This window comes from Ammodytes marinus (genome assembly GCF_949987685.1).
Source record: "Ammodytes marinus genome assembly, chromosome: 19".
Taxonomy (NCBI): Eukaryota; Metazoa; Chordata; class Actinopteri; order Uranoscopiformes; family Ammodytidae; genus Ammodytes; species Ammodytes marinus.
The window spans coordinates 19295838-19321046 of NC_137223.1; the positions used below are offsets into that span (position 1 = coordinate 19295838).

The window sequence follows — 25209 nt, forward strand, 5'->3', positions numbered from 1 at the left end:
ATACTAGCTCTCGCTGACATCTCCGCGGGGACGGGAAGGAGAGCCGGAAACCGAGAAGTTGGGAAAGGGAGAGAGGGTAGAAGAGAGGTCAGGAGAGGATATAGAGGGAAGTGGCACAGGTGGATGCTGTGGAGGCGTGTGTGTGTGTGTGTGTGTGTGTGCTTGTGTGTAGGGCTTCGAGGGGTCGGAGAATGAAGTGAATGTAGACAAAGGAGGATTTAATTGAATGATAAAGCGGTGGGTAGAGAGTTGAAAGAGTGGAGAGACAGAGAGAGAGAGAGAGAGAGAGAGAGATGGAATAAATCACAGCAGGGATAAATAAAGAAGACGGAGTACTGGGTGCCCTTACTAGTTGTAATGTATGCCTGAGGATGAGTGGTGGGGGGCGGGAGACATTAAAAGAGGAGACAAGAGCGCAAGAAAAGGAGCGGAACGGAACGGAGGAGTGTTAGAGAGCCACGGGAGAGGAAGGCATGAACGGAGGGATGGACAAGGGGTAGTGAACAAGTGAACAACAGCGGAGAGGGAAGAAAAAGGCTTTCACCTGAGATGTGCCCGAGGGAGGGAGGGGGGAAGGGGGGGGGGGGAGGGAGGGAGGGAGGGAGGGAGGGAGGGAGGGGAGAAAACTCAGCCCGCAAAAAGATTTAAGCGAAGGATGGGGCGGGTCAGCATTAGAACGCCTGGGGCTAAGTTGGTGGAAAGAGAGATAAAGAGAGTAGGAGAAGTGGAGAAGTGTATATGTTGTATGATGTATGTGCCTGAGGGCTGCAACTATCAGTTTATTTATGTATAGATTATAATTTGGATTCAGCGTTTAGTGTATAAAGCCTCAGAAGTCTTCAAATTGCTCGTTTTGTGCCAACAAACAGTCTAAAAACCAAAACCAAAAATATTTTATTTACAATATATATATATATATATATATATATATATATATATATATAAATAAGACACTGATATTGGCGCTCATTTCTACCTTGATTACATTTCGATTCAGACAGTCCCGGGGCGCTCCACTCGATGTGAATCGATTGGATTCTCAAAGATCTTCTTCCATCAGATAAATACCGGCGTTGCATAAATACATTATGAAAGCATTTCTCAGGATCAAGTCTATAGGAACATACTTTTTCTCTTTTTATTATTATCCCGCGCCATGAGTAAACAACAGTGTTTTCTTTGGACTCTGAAGTTGCTTGAAGTGCAAACCCCCGTTTCCTCCCGCTATATAAACTACAGAGCCAAAGTAAGCGCCAATGTTTGAGTTGCACGACTCTACCATTTAGAGCGAGTAACCACAGCCTTCGCGAAACGTGTGGTGCAAAATTGTGCACAAAGGTTCTCAGAGAAAAGACACAGACATATTGGGATCATAAGAACATCTTTCAAATGACAGTAGTAAATCATTGGTACAGCTGTTTATTGCTATGGACAAAATATGTCCATAAAATCATTGCATGTCAAATATCTCTCTCCGACCTCTCAGTAATTAGTCAGCCGTGATGATAATGATATGGTCAACAGAATATGAGTTTTGCATTCAAAATTAATTTAAACTATGTGTACATGGCATTAAAACACACGTCCAGACCACTTGTAGATTTTGTCAGTACCTAGTACTTGTATGCCTTTGTGTCAGCTATGATGTGTCTAAGGAGTGGGGTGGGGGGAGACATGAAAAGAGCTATGTGCTGTGTGTATTGATCTGTCGCCACTCATCAGCTTACCCAGAAAAAAAATTCATCCAATCAAAAGTCATATCAAATGATTAAGCAATAAATGAAGTAAATCAGCGGTTCGAGCAGCTAATCGGTCTCTTACCTGTGGTGAAATGTCTGAGGCAGGGTGGGTGGGGATGTGGAGGGGGTGGCCAGGCCCGGTGAGTAGGGGTGGTACGGTGTCTTCCTTAGTGCCTGGATCAGGTTGTGCCTGTACTCCGGATCTATGGACCACAGAGAGCCTTTGCCTATGCTCTGAAAAAAAAAAGAAAGAAAGAAAGAAAGAAAGAAAGAAAGAAAGAAAGAAAGAAAGAAAGAAAGAAAGAAAGAAAGAAAGAAAGAAAGAAAGAAAGAAAGAAAGAAAGAAAGAAAGAAAGAAAGAAAGAAAAAGAGATAAGGAGGCAGAGAGTGAGGGAGGGGTGGAGGAGACAGATGAGAGAGAGAGAGAGAGAGAGAGAGAGAGACGTTAGACGTTTCACAAACACAGCACGGCACAAGTCCAACAAGTCCAAAGCCCAAACACAAGCTCAAAGTACAGACCTTGTGCCTGATTCTTATTTACCAAAACGACCCTGTACACAGTACACACAGAGCAACGATTCCCGTGATGCCAATGAAGGCAACGCTCGGAGGGGAACGAGATTTAACGCGTCCTAAATGCCAAATGCTCGCTCGATATTTTCAAATCCTCTGCCTCTCTCCGGGGGGGGGGAAGAGGAATAAAAAAAGAAGTTTGGAGGGCTTTTTTTCTCTGTGTGTGTGATTAAGACACAGGAAGACTCTTTAACTTTTTCCCCCACTCCAGAGGCGAGGACGGTGTGTATTTTTAGATCAAAGCAGCTTCCACCCCTCTCTCTCTCAACTAATAATGAAGCTGTCTGGCTCCCGATCGGAGTGAAAAGCAGCCTATAGGTTATAGACGGGGCTGCCTACCTGCCACTAGAATATACACTTGAGTTAAGTCACTATCTCTCACAGCCCTACTTTCCGGGGCTTTCATCCGCCTTGTCATCTGTGAGTGTGGCAAAAGTCTGGAGTTTGCATACGGCAAGAGACAAGGAACAAGAACAAGGAGAGGGGAAAAAAAAGTAAATGTAAGTAAATTTTAAAGGCGTCCTGCTTGGCGCTAAGCTCACTTTGTAGTGTGCTGTGAAGTGATGCGGGTTACAGGCTACAGGGTGGGGAGAGATGTCATGAGTGAGGTTCTTCTTCTGACTCCCCTGCAAATACTGCAAGGAATCTATTAAAAGGGGGGAAATGTCAGACATGCCAGAGGTGCGCGTGTTAGCATTAATTGCAGACAGATTGTAAAAAACCTAAGGAGCACTTTGTAATTGAAGTGGATGAAAGATGCGCCCGCCACGTTGCCGCTTGCTTCCCAGACTGCATCAGTCACGGTGGCTCAGTCAATTTGTTCATCAAAAAGTCACTGTCAGATGTGTTTGCCGCCCCATGCCAGTACTTTGGAGCGCTACCTTAAGCATAGAGCCTCTCTACGATGTGAGATATTTTTTGGTGTCTTCAAAAAACTGTTAGAAATACACAGTTGAAAAGAGATAACTCAGGGCTCAGTAAAAAAAAAAAAAAAAAAAAGTTATTCGACTTACTTCAACTTCTACAATTTGCCCTCCATCTGCCCCATTATTCATCATACATACATTACATTTTTTTGCATTAATAACACAGTTGTATGTTATCCTGCAAAAGCTAATTTCTTGCAAAATGATGATTCAGCCAATTATTCATATGCTGCACTGTTTTAAGCAAATTTTGTGTGAAATCTTACACCCCGAGGAACAACTGGCTACTAAGGAGAGGTAAAGAACTCTTACATTTGAAGGGTTTTTAGTTATACAACACACACTATATAAGTTTGTTAGTAGCTAAAAATGAAAAGTTGCTATCATTTAACCTTTCACTCCACCTTTAAGTTTTACAAGAACAGGTCCCATGGTTGGGAAGCAGTGAACTACACAGAACCATGTCACAATAAGCTCTATGTAATCATTGAATTAGGGTGTTGACAGCAAGTGCTCTGTTGTCATTGTGTCACATACTGTAAGCTTGTACAGGAGGTGACGCATACCAACCAAAGCTAAATATGAAAGCATTCAGTGTAATTGCAAAGTAAGGACACATCCCAAACTTAGAACAAAAACATAAACATGTAATACAAATCTTCCGTTCAACTCTCACAATCATGTTGGTAAGGTGACTTGTTTGGTTTCAGGACATCCTTCATATACCGTTTGACCAACCGTATTCATTTGTAATGAGTGATGAGCATGCTAGGCCTGGATGTCTCATGTGTGCCTCCTGGTCCCAGGATATCTAGTGAATCAGTCGAAAACCCCTCACTACGGCCTCTGAACTTGTAAGACTGAGAGAAGCTGATAGGGTGTGTGTGTGTGTGTATGCGCGCGCACATTGTGTTTGCATTAGTATGGTGTTAGTAAGTTGTGATGAACACAGGCCATATGTGCCATGTTCTGTGGTGTGTGTGTTGTTGCATGTGTGTTTTCGGGGGCGAGCGTGTGTATGGCGAGTTCCATAGCGAGTGTGATATTACCCAGCGTGCTCTGCTCCTGGGAGTGCTTCTATTACTGCCAGCTACGCCTCTCTCCTGGAGAGCATGATATTACACACACATACGCTTGCTCCCACAGAGGTGACCCCCGCTGGGCCAAATTTCCCCTTGCAACTCCAGCCGTTTGTATATATATATATATATATAGTGTGTGTGTGTGTGTGTGTCTAGCAAACTGTCTGCCCGCTTGGCAGCAGATTAAATCAATGCTCCCTACAGAAATCTCTGTCTGCCGAGGCCCCTGCCTCTGCCAACCAGCCGACCAATCAAAAGGCTCAATATGTAGACCCCCCTGGTCGATAGGCCAATCACAGGGCCCAGCTCACAGGAAGGGTCTGTCACCTGGGTTATAGCGGTCGCCTTGGCAACAGGCATCATCTTGGCTTGGAAGCAAGAGGAGGCGAAATGGACTTTTTCATTTTCTGGCAAACTCGCAAAGTGGAGAAAAAAAGGCAGCACGTCTCAAAATCGATTATCACCAAATGTATTTGAGGTCATAGATTGCCTATGAGTTTTCAGCAGGGGGGGTTCAACTTTAATACAGTATGACACACATTTTAAAAATAAGGCTCTGGGTGGAAGTGACAGTGAAAAACCCAGGTGATAGAGGACTGCGGTCCTGACATTCACCTGAAGCTGTGTCTATGATCTCCATTTATATTATTACCTCTCGCCATCCTTTGATGCCACCTGGTCTCACTCCTCTGATATCAGCACCATTTTCTTGGCTGATGCGTTTAGTTGTGTGGCTACGTGCTGAGGAAATAGTAGCTTCTCTGCCGTGTTTGCGGCTAAAGAGCAGCCAGGTTACACAACAAATAATCCAAAAGTCCAAACGTAAACCCTTTACTATGAGATATAACTCCCACACTGTGAGATGAAAACAGACCCTGGCACTGCATTAGACTTGAAATTGCAACTTTAAGCAACGTTACACTTAAAAAGAAAATGGATTTAATTATATGTATCTGTGTCACCGCACTCGCTTGTAGTAGTTTTGATTAGGAGAGCAGCAGTTTTTATACACAGCTCTGTGTTTTTAAAAAAAACTGCAGAATAGGGAGCTGAGCACAGGTATTTTCATGATGGAGAAAAGATACACACTGTTACTTTCCTGGGACACGTCATGGTGTGAGTTAAAGACAAAAAGGGGGAAAATGGAGACAAAGGCTGAGAGAGAGAGAGAGAGAGAGAGAGAGAGAGAGAGATGATTGTGTGTTTTCAACATCTGTTTCCTGTGTTATATAAGCTGTGGGGGCTGGTCTCCCTTGGAAATGGAAGATATTAAAAAAAGTCCTGCTGCCACTGACCCTGCCGTAACACTATACTGCTGCTACCACATTCATATCTGAACTCTTCACGTGTATATTTACCTCACACAAGCACATCTCCCAAAAATGTTTGACCCCCTCCTCTCGGGCTGAAGCTATTCTATATTTGCCGTACTGTCAACAAATCCCATAAAAAGACCAAAGCTACAATGAATGAATGCCTATGAACAAGTGCCTGTGTATACATGTCTTATTCCTCTGTGCCATAGAGCTCCATTGTTGTCTGAAACCTATTAAAAAGACATGAATGAGCCACACTGGGTGACATGTTGCTTTAGTGCAATGGACACGGTCGGGCGCTGTAGTTTATTCTTCACTCAAACCCACATAAAATGCTCACTCCAGCAGCAAATGGATATTTTCTGTTCTGGAGAACGCTTGTTGTCAAAATCCCCCATTTTTGTTGTTGTTGTCAAAATCTGTGAAAATCTCCTCAGGATCCGCTACCTGTCCATATTATGTGTGTGCGCTGGTGTTAATACACAGCCTAGGCTCTGTAAACTGGTACGTAAACAAAGATAAGAGAGAGCCAAACAGAGCTAAGGCTGTGCATTAACACTGAATTTTCTTTCAGTGCGCACACACACACACAAGACGTATTGGTAGTGGATTGGGGTGGAGATTTACACTGACAAAAAACAACTTGGACAACTAAGCTTTCCCCAGAATTGCTGACCCCACCTTTAATATGCTGCTGAAAATAGTCAAAGAAATGCAACTTTTCCTCCTATTAAGTAACGTTTGCTAAAAAACTAGTTTCCTGCTGTTTTGGGAAATAAATAAGCCGTTAAGGAGACATTTAAAAAAATATATACATATATAAATGATATTAATATTTACACTTCTATATAGTAAACAAAATAAATAGTAAATAATAAATGGCGGGGAAAAGTCAGACAGTATTGAAATATAAATATATTACCGATTGTCTTTTCATGGGATTTGATGATAACTAAAAAGGATCCTCTTTAACTGCAGCTGTCACTGTATAGTACAGCTATACACTGTCCACCACTGATGCTACAGCTTTAAATTGTTTAATCACAATCAACAATGGCATCCGTATATTCCATATACTGTGGAGAGCCATTTAAACCGTTCATAATGGCCGTTATGAGTGGAGAAAGTGAATTTTGTTTTGAGCGCAGTAATGAAATGAGATTAAAAAAAGATGTACGATGCACGGAGAGAGCCAGTCATCACGCAGAGAAACATGCAAGGGCATAAGAGGCTTTATTGTGTGCGCTGCATACTCACTTGCAATATGGCTTAAACCTACATTATCAATCTAAAGTATTATGACTGCATACAATTTTATGATGGGCATGCTCAGTCGGAATAAAAGCATCCCCCCCTTGTTTGCACGTAAGCCTGATTAAACGCAACAACTGCGACGCAAGGATCCATTATTACTTAATGGATGTGTACAGATAGAATATGGGATTAAATATTGTGATATGCTGTAGGACAAGCACAGCGTGGGCCAGATACACGTACGGACACCGATTTAAAGATGTTCAGTGCAGTCAATGAAAAACAATATGAGGTCTAGAAGTGAAGCAGAGAGACGAGAATTACAGCAACATTTACACAAGGCTTTTGAAGAGGAACGAGGCAGATATTTCTTCTGACGGAGTTGCTTGATACAGGCCATTTCTGATCTTGTCAAAAGGGCCATTTCACAACAAAGAGACAGCAGCAGAAGGGGACCCTGTTGGGTGTTAAAAGAAAAATGTCGGAGGGACAACAGGCTATTTCTGTCAGTACATAGAAATACAGAGCCAGGGTAAATATATGTGTGGACATTTTCTTCCCACAGGTGTTATGAATTGACTTTTATTTCCACAAGTACCAAAAACCTGTGTTACCCATGTGGTTTCCATAAAAAAAACTCCGAAAGCCTGAGTTTCGTGCTTCCAATAATACGTATTTTTCAACAATTCAGCCTTTTGCTTTGGCTATTACAAGTCTCTGTTTTGCTTGACGATAAAGACAGGGGCAAAATGACAAGAATGTTGCAGGTCGTTTGCCAACACTGAAGGCATTTCCAGATCTCCCCCTCCCCCCGCCCCAACCACCTTACCCCAAAAGACTCAATCCTGCTGGTATGAAAAATATTCCATCAGGATTTCACTCTATTTTTTTTACTCTAACTTTATCTCTCACAATGTGCAACTCAATTCCTTTGACAAAACTCGGTGAGGAGAATATAAATTGTGAATGCTCATAAAGACCCTGCAAGAACACTGATTACAAGAGCTCCGAAACCTGATCCTGGTTCAATGTAAGCGTCTCCCAGAGCACCTATGATATGTTGTCACTTTAGCGATTAATTTCAGGCAGGTCATTTAGTTTTTTCCTTCCTCCTTGGCTTGTCAATGGCGGCATAATTTTCACATCCGTTAAAAGTTCTTCAAGGACACCACTGAGAGCCAATCGTACAGATGTTTAAATTACTTCCCTGTGGCTACAATGAAAAAAGATGGTAGAGGAACAACAAAGCTCCTCCTCATATTTAGGACTTAAAATGCAACAAACAAACAAACAAACAAACACGTTTTAAAAAAAGATAAGAAAAAAGTATTAGTTGATATGGCTTACATGATGTGAGCAAAACAACTGGTTTACACATGGAGCACAGCTTAGAATTTATTTGGGGTCATGTTTCATGTGTTTTGCTCTCCACCAACTCCTGCCGGGGAAATATCTTGCTCTTTAGCTTCAAAATGCTCCACTGCATTCATCAGAAACTTGCTGATTCTCACCACGGTTTAGTGCTGGGCAGTAGCATACAGCTGGTTCATCATCGCATGTTCTATAACAACAACAACAAACAGTAAAGTTGCAGAACATAAAAGTAAAAAAAAAAAATTAACCAAGTGACGCCTTTCAAATCACACACAGTAAATTGACCAATTTTTTTATTGTCAAAATATCGATTAGGGCAGTTAAAAAAAAATAATAATAATAAAATTGTTGCACCTATTATAAAGCCCACCGGCAAAAGCCAACTCTCTCTTTAAAAAGGCGGGGGACTTTGTTGATTGCACGCAAGTGTTCTACCACATGCATGGTTCAAATCAATGCAATACCCCACGAGAATTAAACCTGTAGAAATAATAACTATAATGTGTATTTTTTTAGCGTTTGAGAGAAAATACAGTGAACTAGACAAGCTCACTCCAGGTAATCTGAGTTCAAATGTAAAAAGAATGAAGGGGTGCCTCTCATCCGAACAGGGCAAGGGTGAGTTAGAGGTGATACACTTAAGTGCAACACCGAGAGAATTCCTAGCGTAGAGTCTTAGATTACCCAACTGCCTGTTGCCTTTGCTGTGATTTCATAAGAGGCTTTGAGAAGTACATATCTCTTTGAGTGGTGCGTGTGTGTGTGTGTGTGTGTGTGTGTGTGTGTGTGTGTGTGTGTGTGTGTGTGTGTGTTGTTGAACTGTTACAACACTGATCTTAAGCACTGATCCAGAAATCTGAGGGCAACAACACTTGTCATTAAGGCATGTCATTCAGCGCAGTGAAGAATCCTGTTTGTAAACAAAGCCATGGCAACCACAGTGCTCGCACTCTCTCACGCTCCCCCCTCTCGTGAGCGTGCACGCCCACACGCAAGGCCGACGCACACGCACACACATATACAAATGCAGACACACATGCATGCACATAGAGCAGCAAGCTTATTCTAAACTAGTCCCCGTCTTGTCATCTGCCTGGATATGACCCAGAAATACAGTCACTGGAACAAATAGGCCACTGTCATATTAATCTCCACCTCTGTAAATTGATGGAAATATGATTTGGTGCGTTCACAACAAGCCATGTCTCCACTTTGATTTGAACATATTTTTTTATTGTATTTTCATGCTTTTCATTTTAATTTTTTTTTGATATATCTGAAATAAATTGAATCAAATCAAATAAAAAAAAATCACTGCTTCCCCCTATCCCTCTCTCTCTTTTCCTGTGTCAATGTCTCTCTGTCAATCCCACAGCTATAATAACCTGACCTCCCCTTAGCCAAATCCCCCCTTTCTTGGTTTCCAAGGCGAGCATTGGGTAAAAAACATAATGCAACATAAAGAAAAAAATATCTTAGAGCCTGTAATTGGGATGCTCGATCCAGAAAGACATAAACAGGTGAAGGAAAAAAAGGAAGGGAAAGCAGGGAGGGAGGGAAAGAAAGGGGAGTATTCATTCACATGGAGATATTCCTCAGCGCAAGGCTTTGAATGGCAGAGTCTGACTGAAAATTACAGAGATTCTGTAATTGCAGCTTCAGATAAAGCACGGCACTTGGCAGGTAGAGTAGGAGTCTGCAGAGATGTGCCCTCGTTTCTACACCGACACGGCGCTTGCCTGTGTGTGTGTGTGTGTGTGTGTGTGTGTGTGTGTGTGTGTGTGTGTGTGTGTGTGAGGACAGAGGGGAATAGGTTTGAGGGGTTAATTAGTGTGCTGTCTTAAACGGTGTGCAGTGACAGGAAGACAAGACCGGCTGTCCTTGCCAAAATCACCTCTACACATGCTGCTCCACATGCCCGCACACATATACACAAACACACACACACAAGCACGGGTACATATGTGCATATAACGCAGGATTGAGGGCATACACTCATTCTCCCCCACTCAGCACCTCAGTGCCCATCTGAAGCTCATGCACACACGCACATATTTTCACACACAAACACACACACGCATAAAGTCAGTGAAGCCAAATCAGTTTTGCCGTTGCTACAGCAACAGCATACTTTTATGTCAACTGCAACCTAGTTACTATGGAGATATGTATACAAGAGAAACTCTGGGCCGTTGTAGTCAAGGGCCAGATGACAGCATAGCGTGAGGGTGTGTGCAGAGACACACACACGAATACACACGCACACACACCACATGTCCTCTTCATTCTTCATCCATTTTGTTACCTCAACGCACACGCACACACACACACACACACATACAGGTTCACATGCTGGTCAAGGCGAGCATAAAGAGCTACCATCTCCTCCACTTTAATCTCAATTAGCTTAACACGCAAAGCTAGCATTGATCCTTGCTGTTTGTGTCCGTCTCCCCCCCCCCCCAACACCCTCGGGCAAGATGAAATCTAAAGTCTGCTGGCATCCGTGTTATTAAATCCTCCAGTATTAATTTAGCGCTAATTGAGTGAGGGGATTCATTCCCCGTTTGCCCTGAGTAAAATCCGGATAGGAAAGCCGGTATAAAAGACTGTATCAAGACTTAAATCAAAAGTGAAACGTCGTTCCCACTGGGGGAGCGCCGAACGTCTGAGCGAAAGAGAACTATGAAAGCAGAGAGATCATCAACAATTGATAAGGCCGAATCTGGTACAGCTGTAGACAAAATACAGAATATGTTCCACTTCAAGTTGGATATGCCTGCAAACGCTCTCTGGCTGTGAAATAAGTCGTAAGCACACATGATAGAGTGAATTATGGGCCGTGTGTTTACCATGCGGCTACAAGTATAGGAGTTATCCGAATAGGGATGAATGGCCGTTGGTTTTGCATTGGTTTTGAATTTGGCCTGGGTATCTCAACAGGGATTTTCTGGGAGGAGTTCAAATTGGCCATTTAATACTTTTCTACGGGAAGGGCATGCAAGTGTCACCCTACACAACTATGCAGGAATGTATTTTAGTCATATCTTATTAGACATAACTAATGCTTTTGATTAAATAAAAGAAACAAGAACCTTTTAGGAAACGATAAAAATTCATCAGTACAGCCTTTGTTTCACACTGGCACTGAAACATTTAGACTGCATTTACTTTGTATTTTTTTCTTGGAAGTCAACTTTAAATAGTTCATGAGGATTTAAAAAGAGATCAAAAAGCTCATATTCCGTATGAGATTATAGCTTAATTACTGGGACACTTTAAATTTCCCCTGATTATTAATTAATACATATTTTATATCGGAAGTGGCCTCATATTTAGTGAAGGCTGATAGCTTTACTACTGGGATAGTTCAAAAATGCTTAGTAATTATTTTAAATATACATCACAATTAGTTTACACTTCTTCTGCTGCTGCTTCTGACAGAGCAAGCTGCTGTCTGGCCCAGAATGTTCCTGAGGTCCTGATTAAAATTATCTTAAAATATTGATGCTCAAAATTCTCTTTTTACAGTCCAAACACCATCTTTGACATTTTTTTAAACCATAAAGAGGAACTTTACTTTCCAGGACAATCCATCCTTGGCTGAGTGCACCCAAATGACGATGCACCTTTAACGGATAATAGTCAACAATTCCATTTGTTTTTAAAGGTCGCAGAACATCGCCTGTTTCACACAGTGGCTGCATGGATAGGCTCTGGATCAGACCCAGCTGAGTTTGTTATATAAAACTAAAGCTTGGTTTTAGCTTTCATTATATTTTGCATTAAATGTTGAGTAAGATCAAAATAAATAGGCTATACAGTTTTTGTAAATGAGCAAAATACAGATTAGGCCATCAAATACGATTTGCATTTTGTACAGGGTTTGTGTAATGTATAATGTCTAAGTATTGAGAGAAATGTGATTTTGATTTTGTCACAATGTAAAAACATTGCTTCTGCCTTATGCTGAAACTAAAACAGATCCAAACAGACAAACAAACAAATCTCCTGCCTAAATATCATCCAACATTTCCCTTCACAACCAACTGCTCATCTATTTGTTATTCTTACCTGGCTCCGGTCTTTATCCACCTTCTTGAAGCACTTGTTGAGCGACAGGTTGTGTCGCACCGAGTTCTTCCAGCCCGTGGGCGCGCTGGCAAAGTAGGGGAAGTGCTCCAGGATCCAGCCGTAGATGTCCTTGACGGGCAGTCGCTTGTTGGGCGCGTCCTCTATGGCCATGAAGATCAGGCAGCTGAAGGAGTACGGCGGCTTGCGGTTGGCCCCTCCCCCACCGGCGCTCCCCAGGTCGTAGGGCGAGTGCGCGGCGTCTCCTAGCTCGTCGGGGGAGGGGGAGCGGGGGGCGCGCTGCTGGCCGTCCGGGTCCAGTAGTGGAGACACGCTCCTCAGACCCGAGTGACTGAAGCTGTTGAGCAGGTCGGTGCTCTCGTGGAGCCAGGACAGGCTGGTGAGCTCCTCGTCCTCCGCCTTGGAGAAGGACGCGGACAGGGACAGGGAGAGGTCGGCCGCCTCCGAAGCCTCCGAAGCCGCGGCGGTGGCTGCTGCCGTGTCCCCCTGTCGGTACGGCGGGCTCATGCCCTGAGAGGCACTGGCTCCACTGCTGGGGCTCTGGGCCTTCTTACTGGGGGGCATGGTGGGTCCCATCCAGCCCAGGGCTCACTCCTGGAGAGAGGGGGGAGACAAAAGAAGAAACAAGGTCAGATGGGGCTTTTCATATAGGCCTAACGCCTTTATTTTAGTTAAGGGACGAAGAAGGGGAGACAAGCGACAAGATTTTCACCACAGTCCGATTTAGGTTGTCTTTCTATCCAATTTTGACTGGGATCATGTCAAATGAAGTGATTCATTGGTTGAGTAAATCTTGCCATGTACAACTACCCTCTAATTACTAGTGTAATAGCAAAGGATTGACATAACATGTGTTGTTGTCATAATACACACTGAATACTGATAAAGGTCTAATAGTGGATGGGTCAAAGAGATGAGTCTGATGCTTGACCATCTCTACGTCAAGGAAGTCAGCTGTGGAACAGTGCACAATAAACTTTACATTGCAAACTGTTTTTCGTACCCGTCTTATTATCTGAGCGGCTTGGCCTTTTGTCCACACGCAAACATCACAAACGTAAAACTAAAAACTGGATCGTTTTAAAAAAACTCTGCCAAAGTGGGAGATTCTGGAAAACTCAGTATTTCTGTATTTGCGGGGACAGGGAAACCAGAGAAGGTTTTCAGAAAAGCTGGCATCATGACCCCAATTTGTGCCTGCAAATTGTTGTTTACATTTACTGAGCATGAGCCCAATTTTTGCGTTGCCTTCTAAAAACAGTGACAGTACAGCACAGTACAATGTTTCTGTGGACACGGCCTTAGATCAACAGCAGGATATCTGTGAGCAGAGATGACCACCGCCGGGAGATTTGCCAAGAAAAGACCAAAATAAATTAGAGTGTGATTTCAAACCCCACCCCTATTCTAATCAGACCACTATTCAACCAACATAAGAGCAATGCTGTGCTCGTTAGATGCTGGCAGAGTGTGGTAATTGAAGGGGACTGGGGGGAATCACACCACAATCAGAAGACTCGCAACCAGGCCTTTGATTGTCCTCTAGCACAGACAGCTGTGGGACGGACCCAGGCAGCAGCTACGGCTAAATGTAATCTGCTCCACTCGCCCTGTGAACGTGTGAACGAGTCCGGACACCAATGCAGAAACCTTGTGCGGGATGCACATGTGCCCCCAAACACACACATGCATTCCAATGTGCATGCACACGCAAAAAAAGGGTCCAGATGCAGGAGTAGAAACGGTTGCATAACTAAAATCGTGCCAACACATGCAAACATGGTTGAAAACAGGCACACTTACACACACACACACAGACAGACATACAGACAGACAGACAGACAGACACACAGCAGCCCATTAGGACACGGGGATTAAGTCCAGATATGTTCTTGCTTGCCCCTGTGTGGTGCGATCGCTCTCTAATCCAAGGTGATCATGGGCCGATCTGTCCCCTCACTCTGCGCGTTTGACTGACAGCTGTCACCCATGGCAACCCGCCGTGCCGTGACAACTGTCGGTTCGCTACAGCCTCCGGACTGATGTGCCACCATGGCAACAGAGCTAAACAACTCAGCTCCTATCTCGTAATGCTTTCCTTTTTGACGCCCCCACCCTTCCGTGTTTTTCCCCTTACTTTTCCACCGAATCCGCTGATAACTCTGCTTAACAGCATTAATAGGCTGTGGCTGAGGAGACTGAGCTAAATATAGAAAGCCATAATGTATAGCTGCTGCATGTTGCTCTGCGTATAGTCGGCCAGCTTGTCTTCACCCCGCTGCTCCATCCCATTCTCTCGGCAGCGCAGGGAAAAGGCTCGGTGGAGCTGGATGTCTTTGATCTCCTCTCAAACACTTCTTCTCTCCTTTCCCGTCTCACACTTTATTCTGACAGCACGCACGCTCATTCAACAAGCTGTACCTGTCTGAGCCACCGTGTTGTTGCACCAATATTGACATTGAGCGTAATGAATTCAAATTGCCCCGGTGACGATAGCGCCGTAGCTGAAAATAGTCAGCGCAATCATCAAAGGGATGGGCGAGGTGGAAAGGGTGTTCGACAGGCTTTTCAAGGTGTGTGTGTGTGTGTGTGTTTATTTAGATATGTGTTTGACAGGCTTGCCATGGTGTATGTGTGTGTTTGTCTGAGTATGGATGTAAGGGCATCACGGTGACATTGTTCCTAGTAGGACTCCACTGGAATGCAGAGATGGCTCTGATGCTCTCTTTCTCTCCTCTTCCTCCTCCTTGTTATGTTGCCATAGCGGCAAGGGGGCCATGAAACATTACGGCTGACAGTAAAGTCATCTCATTTTACTGTTGCTATGACAACAAACTCCTCACTGTTGGTTGCGGCCAGTGTGAGCTGCCGCCCAAGCCTCGTGTCTGAGTGTGTGTATGAGTAGATGCATGCATTTGTGTGTGTGTGTGTGTGTGTGCCATCATGCCTCCCATGGGCTCTCATAAAGCTTAACACACTTGTTCAGCTCTAAACAAACTTTCATGCAACTTCTACAACGGCCCCTCAGGGCCAACTGCTAAAGGACAAAGGCAGATATCGTTCAAGTTCAGACTAAATTATGCCTGCCATGTTTGTGTGTGTGCGCGTGTGTGTGTATGTAGCATCCTCACATTTGTTTGACAGATGGGACTGAGCTATTCTCTCTGTCTTCTTCTTTCGCTGGATCCTTTTTGTGCTTGCATGCTTTGTTTTGATTTGTGTTCATCTCTGTTTGGCAAGTCCACATTTGGCTTACAGTGTGCATGTGTTATTTTCCCCTGAGTGTGTGTGTGTGTGTGTGTGTGTGTGTGTGTGTGTGTGTGTGTGTGTGTGTGTGTGTGTGTGTGTGTGTGTGTATGTGTGTGTGTGTGTGTGTGTGTGTGTGCGTGTGCGTAAATAAACTCTCCATATGAGTGTCTCTGCATACAGATGCAATTTGAAGCATCTGAAATCTCCGTTCTCGCTGTGACCCCGGCACCACACCGTTTCTGATTGCACTCCGAAACCCTGATAACATGGACTTTAAAAGACACAATTCAATTAGAGTAAATGGCTTTCTCCATTTGAAACGCCATTCTTCTACGCTTAGAGGCTGCTGGTACACTTGAGTCAGACTGTTCCTATTATTATGCTGCCGTGAATATAAGTTTCATAAGACTCTGACAAGGTAACAAAAGGCTGAAAAACTGTGTTGAACATTCAACTTTGTCAGACTCCACAGCAATACCTCTTTATTATAGGCTACTTGACAGCTTAAATGATTAATGGCTTAAACAATAACAAGAATCGATTAACAGAAATTACAATGTACACCAATTTTTTTTATAAATTCATAAATTGTTCATTATCAAGCGAAAACATCACATATTTGATGGTTTCAAAGTGTAATTTCCCTCCCTTTTCGCTTGAAGTTTTTATTATTATAATTTGGTCAAACAAATTCAATCAGTTTGAAGAAGTAACAGCAGTGTCTGATCATTTGTGATTGGCATTCATTTATATTTACTGCAATTTGACAGGTATGAGAGATGGCGATAGATCAGAGCCAGGTTATCTGTAGCCGTTTCCCATAGTTTAAAGTTACGACATCTGTTCACCTAATCCTCGGCAAGAAAGTCAATGACCAGAACATTTCAAACTAATACTTTAAATCCCAATTTTTTAGCCATATAAGCTTGAGCTAACAACTGAACAAACTCCTTCCACTGAATAAGACCGTTACCACAAAAGCTGTAAATAAAATAAAGCAACTAAGCACACCAGTTTGGAAACATGCTTTCTCCAAGATCCAGACTGAACCGTTTCAAATAATATTCCATAGAAATAATTAACAATTAATAGAAAATCAATGAATGAATCAATGATGAAAATAATTGGCCCTTTCTACTGCCTCAGAGTCAGTTAAGGACACATTGCAGTTACTATGGAGAGCAACCATCAAAAGATTCCTCATGACCTATTTCTGAGGCATGCACCCACCTTACATTTTTGCAACACATGTCTTTACGTTTTTTTTGTTGTTGCCCAGGACTTGTTTTATCACTGCATGTCTGACGAGATATTGACAAAGGTCCTCGCCCTAAGCGTGCTGCTTGGCGCCATCTACATCGAGCCTCAGCTAACAATGGCGCTCCATAAAAGCATAAAATGTTTTCAAATCAATACATCAATACACTCTGCTGTCGTCTGCAAAAAAAAATAAAAATAGATACTTCTTTGGCATTCAACCTTCAAATTTCAATGAACGAAGACAGACAAGGGCTTTGTTTGTGTTTTTTCAAGGTTTTCAAGATGAGCAAAAAACACACACCAAGAAAATGTCATCATCTTGAATAATGTAACTGACCCCGATGAAACCAAGCTGACCTCAGACCAGCTCAAAACCAGAGGCCACCAGTGTTTTTACATGGATGCAAGGAGGTTAACAAACTCCTCCGAGAGTGGAGGAGAGAGGGTGCAGGCTAATGTGTGTGCTCTAATTGACAGCGTAATCATCTACCGCCGCATTCATGCTCTCACTGATAGTCGTCTGAATCACACGCCACATTTACATAATCCTGTTTGCGGCTTTTTTCTCTGTGTCTGACTTGCAGGCTGTCGTGTGCGCCAAAAACCAGAAGGCTTCATAATGTACTTCTTCATCCCACTGTTTAGTATGAGAGTCTGCTGCCATATTGGCCGACTTTCAGAGAAATCCCCAAGTCATCGAGTTACAGAACCAACCAACCCCCCTCAAAACCACCTCATTGTAGAAATACTAAAATAAAACCAAGATAGGCTTATGACAAGCTGTCAGCGGCACACTTATGCTCTGCTTTGGGCCTCGGCGGACTGAAGCGTCGATTACAACTGTGTCAGTTTGATCGCAAATCGTGACATACGTTGCATGTCACATCCACTCGCTCCCCCGCTTCCCTGTCACTCTTCTTCACTATGCAGCCCTATAAAGTCAGCGCCATGAAAATACCCCCCCCCCCCCCAAACCCCAGGATGGAGTAAAAATAAAAAAAAAATAAAAAAAGAGTAGAGCAGGAGATAGTGACGAAAAATGGAAATGTGGCTGGTTGTGGAGTTATTACTTTGTGCAAGGGGTATGAGCTGAACCTCGTGGCTCCTCTGGCCACAGTGATAAAGCAGAGAGCGAGATGCACCGAGGCAAAACTAATCTGGAGTTTTGATGACAAAAGGACGACCTTTATCCCTCGTACACATATGCGGAATGGATGGATGGATGGAAGACCAACAGAGAGAAGGAGAAAATGAGTACTCTCTCAGAGACTGGAAAATAATAACTTTCTGCTACACACATATATGTGTGTCAACAGCAGTTGTAGGAAGCCTCGTGATTTTCTCCGTTTTTTCAGCCCATGAAATTGTTTCCCCTCGCTCTCTCTGAATTCCCTGCCATTCCCTGACGACAAACACCAGGGTTCCACAGGGCTTAAGGGAAGCGGTGCAGGACCAATCACATCCTATAAGGTCTGACAGTGTCTTCTTTTCATGTCATCGGCAGCAGCAGAGAGTTATAGAATAGAAGTCAGGGGGTCAGGGTGTCCCAGAGGACTGCTCCTGACCCCTCGCTCCTGCTGCTCTCGGTAGCCTGGCCACTCACACAGGCGCACAAGCATCCCCACGCACACACACACACACACACACACACACGTAAACATGCACACTTTCAGTCATACTCACATACAAATGCTTTCCTTGCCTGACCCTTTAGAGGACTGAAGACTGTGCAGCTCAAAAGAGCATTGACCATCTTTTATTTTTTTGTTTATTCATTTAGTGTTCACATATTAAACTAATTTCAGATGCTCTCACTGATAAGTCAGATGTAAACTTTATTCACAAAAACCGGAGTACTTGGAACATTAGTATTTTGTGTTTCAAAAGCCTTGGAATGCACTTGTTTTTGTTATGTGAAAATGAAATAAATAATTATAATGTAAATAACAGACTTTAACCTGCTTTTTTTTAGATGATTTTTTGGCATTTTATTAGATAGTACAGAGTTGAAATGGGGAGACAGAGAGAGAGGGGGGATGACCTGCAGTAAAGGTCCACAGGTCGGATTTGAACCCGCCACCACTGCAACGAAAGCCGGAGACAATATGGTACGCGCTCTATCCACTACGCCACCAGAGCACCCCTTAACTGGCTTTTTAAAATATTGTAGATGAATTGCTTGCAACTACTTATCGCCAATGTTCCTGTTGTGTGATCGATCGTTGTTGTGATTCTCACTACTAATCAATAAGCTCATAGGCAATTTATGAAGTCAGTATAGATAGTATAGATTTATAAAGACTAAGAGCAAGCAGCTCTCTGCACAGCAGCACTTTGAAATAAAGGCTAATGCTAGCATGGTAACACTGATGCTAATGTCGTTTACCATATAAGTTTATTAGCGCTAAGCATGAACTAAAAGTTGGGGCTGATATTATTTTGGGCATTTTGTCATTAATGAAAGTATTGAACAACATAACAAATTTGGCCTGGTGATGGCGCTAGATAAGAAAATTAAGTGATCACCTGTGTTAGTGAAATTCGTTTTCTGGTGATAATGAATGTCTGTGCAAAATGCCATGGCAATCCATCCATCCAATACTGACACACCGGCAGTAGTATCCCTAGAGCCATGGCTTGGTTCCAGCCTCTGAAATGTGAGGATTGGCAGCTTTCCTCCGTTTTATGCCATTGTAAATTGAACATCTTTGGGTTTTGGACAGTTGAACAGACAAAACAAACACTTTGATGAAGATGTCACTTTTGGCTCTGGGCAATTCAAACTGACATTTAGCATTTTATAAAATGGTAAAGTGTAAACAATCCATCGGTTCAATCAAGAAAAAACTGAGAGATAAGTAAAATACTAATTTGTTTTCACTCTAATGTAATCTTGATTCAGGCAAAGACATAATGTAGGCTCCTATGATATCTAATGAAGTAAAGGATTGAGGCCACATTTAAAATAGGTCAAGGCCTTGTTTTGCAGTCTAAACATTATACATTTATTCTACAGGAGTTCAGAGCCTGTCCTGCTAGAGGATTACACACTCTGTCTATTGGCAAACCAACTAAGCAGATAATAAGCACACAATATTACAGTGTATTTAGGGAACTGAGCCCCAGAACTTTCAAACTGAATAATGATAGCGCAAAGCACATCAATGGGGCCACTGCTTATGCGGAAGGAACAGCACTGTACTGTTTCACCAGAAAAGTGGTACACACGCAGTAACTAGGAAGCACAAGCTCTGAAAAAGGACACGGATAACGCATGGTGCAAGAAAATCAAATATTTCTAGTGAATAATTCAAGACAACACACAGGCACACACAGCCTCCGTCCTCCAAAGTGGGCTCACCAACAAAGCAAACAGACATTTGCATCGGGCAAACACAGAGTAAGTTTGATAGAATTCATCAGCAGCCAGTGATCATGAAGTCACGCTCGTCCTTGCTCTCTGAGGATGGCGAACAATCAGAGTCAGACATAAAAACACGCAGACACACAAACGTAGGCTGCCTGCGAGTGTGGATGTGTGTGCGTGTAGATGTGTGTGGATGTGTGTGTGTGTGTGTGTGTGTGTGTGTGTGTGTGTGTGTGTGTGTGTGTGTGTGTGTGTGTGTGTGTGTGTGTGTGTGTGTGTGTGTGTGTGTGTGTGTGTGTGTGTGTGTGTGTGTGTGTGTGTGTGTGTGTGTGTGTGTGTGTGTGTGTAGCCTGAAGGTCCCATGGTGGAGTGCAGGGATTGTGTTTGTGTGTGGTGGACTGACCGGGACAGTCAGGTCAAGCTTAAAAAAAGCTCAGGCCCAGGGCTTCAGACTTCTATGGAAATGGCCATGACACACCACAGGTCCACATGCAATCACACATCCGTGCACACTCACTCTGTTATTCGCTTTTGCGGTTGCTCATTCGTTCGGTCAATCCAATCTTTTCTCACACACTCAAGTTAGGCTCGAGGCAGTTTTGATTGCTGTATCCTTTCCTTTTTTGACGGTACGGCCATTTTATTAATAAGCGGTTCAAACAATGTATGCAAAACATAAAAATGTATGTTACTTTAGTTTCTTACACGCGTTGAAATCTGAACCCAGAACATTGGACAAGGCATCTGATAGGGTTAAGCACATTCAATGCTTCAAGTTCTAATTTGATTAAATGCTACTACTACACTCCGAATTCCGATAAGGAGAGAGTAATACTGATAAAAGAAGATAAGACTCACTGATGCCCCCACTCTACCCCCCTTTGCCCAGTCCCTGCTGCCTCACTCCCTCTAAGGCCTCCCTGTCTCTTCTCTTTGACGGTGAGCAGGTCCCTGCCGGCGCTCCATGCTCTTTCACTATGTTGTGGGGAACGGAGAGAGAGAGAAAGAGAAAAGAGAGAGAGGGGGGAGACTGCCAGAAACCCTATACGATATCAAAGAGGCCAGTGCACAGCCAACAGAGCTTTGATAGCAGGCAGGGAGGGGTGTGAGGGTCAGAAAAACGAAAGGAGAGAGGCTCTGTGAACTCTTTAGAGAGGGGAGCAAGGATCTATCGGGATCTCCACATTTAAGCAATAGTGGGGAGGGGGAGGCTTTGTGGTGGTGAGGGTTTTTCAGACTGGATGTCCTGCGGTCAAAAAGTTAAACAAAATCAAAAAAGATGCAGCGCTCCCTCTCTATGGCTGTCTGTCTCCCTCTTTCACGTCCCCCCTCCCCTTCCCCTTCCCCTGGCTTTTCCACTTATCTTTAACAAACAGCAGTTCAGGCTCTCAGCCACTGGCCGAAAGTTTGTCTGACAACAAAAAACCATGGCAACAACCACTGGAAGCACCTGTCCGGTTCCAAAGGTCCGCCCTTCTCTGGCTTCTCCAACTCGCTGTGCTCTTTAAACCCATTTTTTTTTTTGCTCAATTTTGGCTGAACCGGTAGATTGGAATCGATAGGCAAATGAGCTCAAACTCTGTGATGGAGGTCAAAAGGACTGCACGTACGTATGTCCCGTGCAGACGGCATATCAAGACTCAAGAGTTGATGAGGTCACCTTTGGCAGGGAAAGGCGATTGGAGCACACAAAAAGAATGTGTTCTTGGTTGAGGAGAGGAGAAAAAAGTGAAAGGACCTAAGGGAATGAGGCAGCAGTTTGACAGTAGCTTATACAGTCCTCACTGCGGCCTGCCTTTGCTGACGATACTCACGCGGCTTCTGCTGATGACACAACTCTTGCTTACATCCTTCACTCCTCCCTCCCACAAGCTGTTTTTAACACCGCACAAGATACCTTATGTCAACTGAAACGTGTTCGGAACGCTGACAAAACAAAAATGCCCCGCTGTTTACAAACTCACAAACGGGCCAGAAAGGGAAAAGTGATATGAGGAGTCGCACCAGTATGGGAGTTTCAAAAGCTTTTTCCCTTAAGAGGGGCCTCTTTCAGGACATGCAAACAAAGCTTCCTGGTCTGAATGGAACATTGCAGTCACATGGTTTGAGCACAAGATTTGTTCCCCGAATGTTTGAGTCGATTTCAGAAGTTCAAGGTATCACTTTTAAAGGATAAAGCAAGTTTGAATAATAAGAACCCTCTGCGGGATCGTCTATCTAAAGCAAGTTCCAAACCTCCTCAATTTGATTTTGTTGCTGACTTTTAAAACTGAATGGAAATACATAGCGGCCTGGAAAAAATTAAAAAAGGAGTAAGTGGGCTGAAGTGCCTCGGAGAGGGAATGGTTGCTTGCTACCATTGCCACGCTAGCACTTGATTATGTTTTATATCGGCACGCATGGCCACTTCTTGTCTTAGCCACCGTAGCACTGAGCCGTATTACCCACTGTACCACTGTCTCTCATCAGTGTCACCTTCTGTGCTCAAGCCGACAGCCTCCCGGTACAATGCTCGGCTTATTGCACGCTCCGTTTTATGTAGAAATATCTAAGGCCACTCTCTGGGTCTACTAATTCACTGTTTTCTAACATCGGAAAAAAAAATGAGGGTGGAAATTGAATGTTTGCGGCCTCAGGATTTGTTTTTGTTATCCGTCCCTGAGGTCAGAGCAGAATTAGTCAAAAGTGCCTTATGTACTCCGCTTCCTCTTCATGGAACTGGCTGCAAACCTATTTAAAGCTGAAAGCTCTCACAGTGAGTTTACTCGGTTAATGAAGGTTCTCGTGGCAGACTCAATAAGGAGCTGTCTTTGCTTTGTTTAGTAGAGATTTAAATGGGTTTGGCAAAGAGCCGACTGGTTCGACGCTGAAGGGTTGCCTATTGGACTACTTATAAAAGTAGTTTTATTCTATTTCGCTTTGTGTTTTATTCCGCCTGAAAGCTTTGTGTTTGTCTGGATGCTGTGTCTTGCCTGGCCTTCCTCGATGGAGGAGATTTGTAATCCGAGGGGCTGGCCAGTTTGAATAAAAGCTTAAATAACATTTGGACAGAAGCTCATCTTCATATTGACCCTTCACGACTTTGCTTTCCGAGCATGCCCACATCCTGTTTGATTCATCTTACAAAAAAATTGAATATTACTTGTTTCCTTTCACCCTTCCCCCCTGCATTCAGCTGATCCAAAGAATAGCAGTGAACAAGAAAGAGGATGGCCGCAAGTGCAAGTGACAGGAGTGGACAAGAATGAAAGAGTGAGGGGGTGTAAAAGAGCGAGGGTAGTTATATCCTAGGGTCATTAGGAGAATTTCAAAGTCAACCCGTCTTTCAGCGTATGCTGTTTGACAGGCCCTGCCAACAGAATTAGGGATGAGGAATGATGGTGCCGTGATTAGATGTGTAACTCAGGGGAATAACGGGGCCTGATCCATGGTTTTAGTACCCCTCACACTCACATAAATGCATGCAGTAGAAAGAAAAGGATCGTGAAGAAAGGGGAGGTAGATAAGAGATACGATAATCTAAGTCTTAAGATGTGGTGGCTCATTGATTAGATACCCCCCGAAACTCTCCATTTCAATGTACAGACTTGATACGAGTCGGACTGATAAACACCACAGGCTCCCCCCCTGTGACTGAATTGAATTCCCAAATCACCAGGCTTAAGATAACATACCTGGCTAAATTGCCGCTCTTTATAAGTCTCAAATCTCTTTGTAGATATTCATCAAAGGCTGATGCGGAGAACACAGGAGATGGGGAACAGGAGAACAACACACAATGTGCTGCGTATTAAGGCCTCTGATCTTTTATCTCGGGTCCCTCGTTTCCCACCACATTCTTTTAGCCAGTGGTGCTGTGTGGTAGAGGGAGGGGGGATCTCTGCCAGCACATAGTGTTTGGTGAAGATTCCTTTGACTGAAGATTTGTAGAGGAAAGTGGAGGGCAACTGATGCCTTATCTGCATCTACTGCTTCGGCCTTTTATTCTAGCATAACATGATCTAGATTTGCCATAGCGCCAATGCATTTGTTGTATATCCATGTAGCCTTCTAGACATCACTGTGTTGTGAATGTGCAGATCATCTTACAGCTTCTTCTTCTTCTTCTCTGATGCCTCCCTGACATCGACCTCTGTTAAAATGTCTAAAGTTTCTAGCTGCCCAATGCCAAGTAGATGACAGTGATAGCAGTGTCTGTTGGATAAACTGAGAAGGGACCCCCACTCTAACGTTAACATTGGCTATTAAGCAGCCTCTGTAAGAAACCCAACAGGCTGTGTGGGTGTGGGATTGCTGCCACAGGTACTGCAGTGCTGAGATGAAGAAATATGATCCAGAAGTAGATCTATGAACCAACACTTCATAGTGGTACAATACTAAGGTGGAATTTTACAGAATTGTGCGTCACGAATGTGCGCTCGCACACATTTGATTGGCAAATGCAGTGTGTTGCCAGATGTCGTCGCACTGCGTTGAGGAAAAAAGTCAAGCAGGATTTTAGTCGGAGCTCTCTGTGTTGGCACCACCAGTGCATAAATACAGCCTTTTACATGCTTCACACATAACTCCTTCTACAAACAACAGAAAAGTAAAAGCCTCAAAATGTATATTACGTATACAGCAAACATAGTTGTAGCTACGTCCATCAAAATGACTGTCAGGAAAAATTCAACAGTTGATTCAAAATGAATAACAACCATAACATGGAGACAAACCATCAACAAGACTCAATTTAACTAAGATCACCAATACTTCCTTAATCATTTTCTTGTAAGGGTTCAAAAGCCTGTGAAACACAATGTGACACTGCAGGTCTCCAGAGAAACCCATATTAATGATATTTTTAGGTGTGCTGTAAGCTACTCAAATGAAAATGCCCCCCTTTAAACACACAGACCTGGAGGAAGTCTGGTACCATTTTGTCTTTTAATGATGTGTTTTGGACAACTTGCGTAACATAACGTGTCATCTTCAGAA

General features: G+C 43.4%; 1 protein-coding gene across 1 annotated transcript in view; it reads right to left on the reverse strand.

Moving 5' to 3' along the window:
* LOC307266116 (forkhead box protein N3-like) overlaps window positions 1-25209 on the reverse strand; it is a 54970-nt gene that overhangs the window by 18833 nt on the left and 10928 nt on the right. The window contains exons 2-3 of the mRNA XM_080048036.1: window positions 12339-12950; window positions 1822-1973 (exon numbers count right to left, since the gene is read on the reverse strand). Coding sequence (XP_079904162.1) covers window positions 1822-1973; window positions 12339-12932 — 746 coding nt within the window. The 5' untranslated portion in view covers window positions 12933-12950. The remainder of the gene's footprint in view (window positions 1-1821; window positions 1974-12338; window positions 12951-25209) is intronic.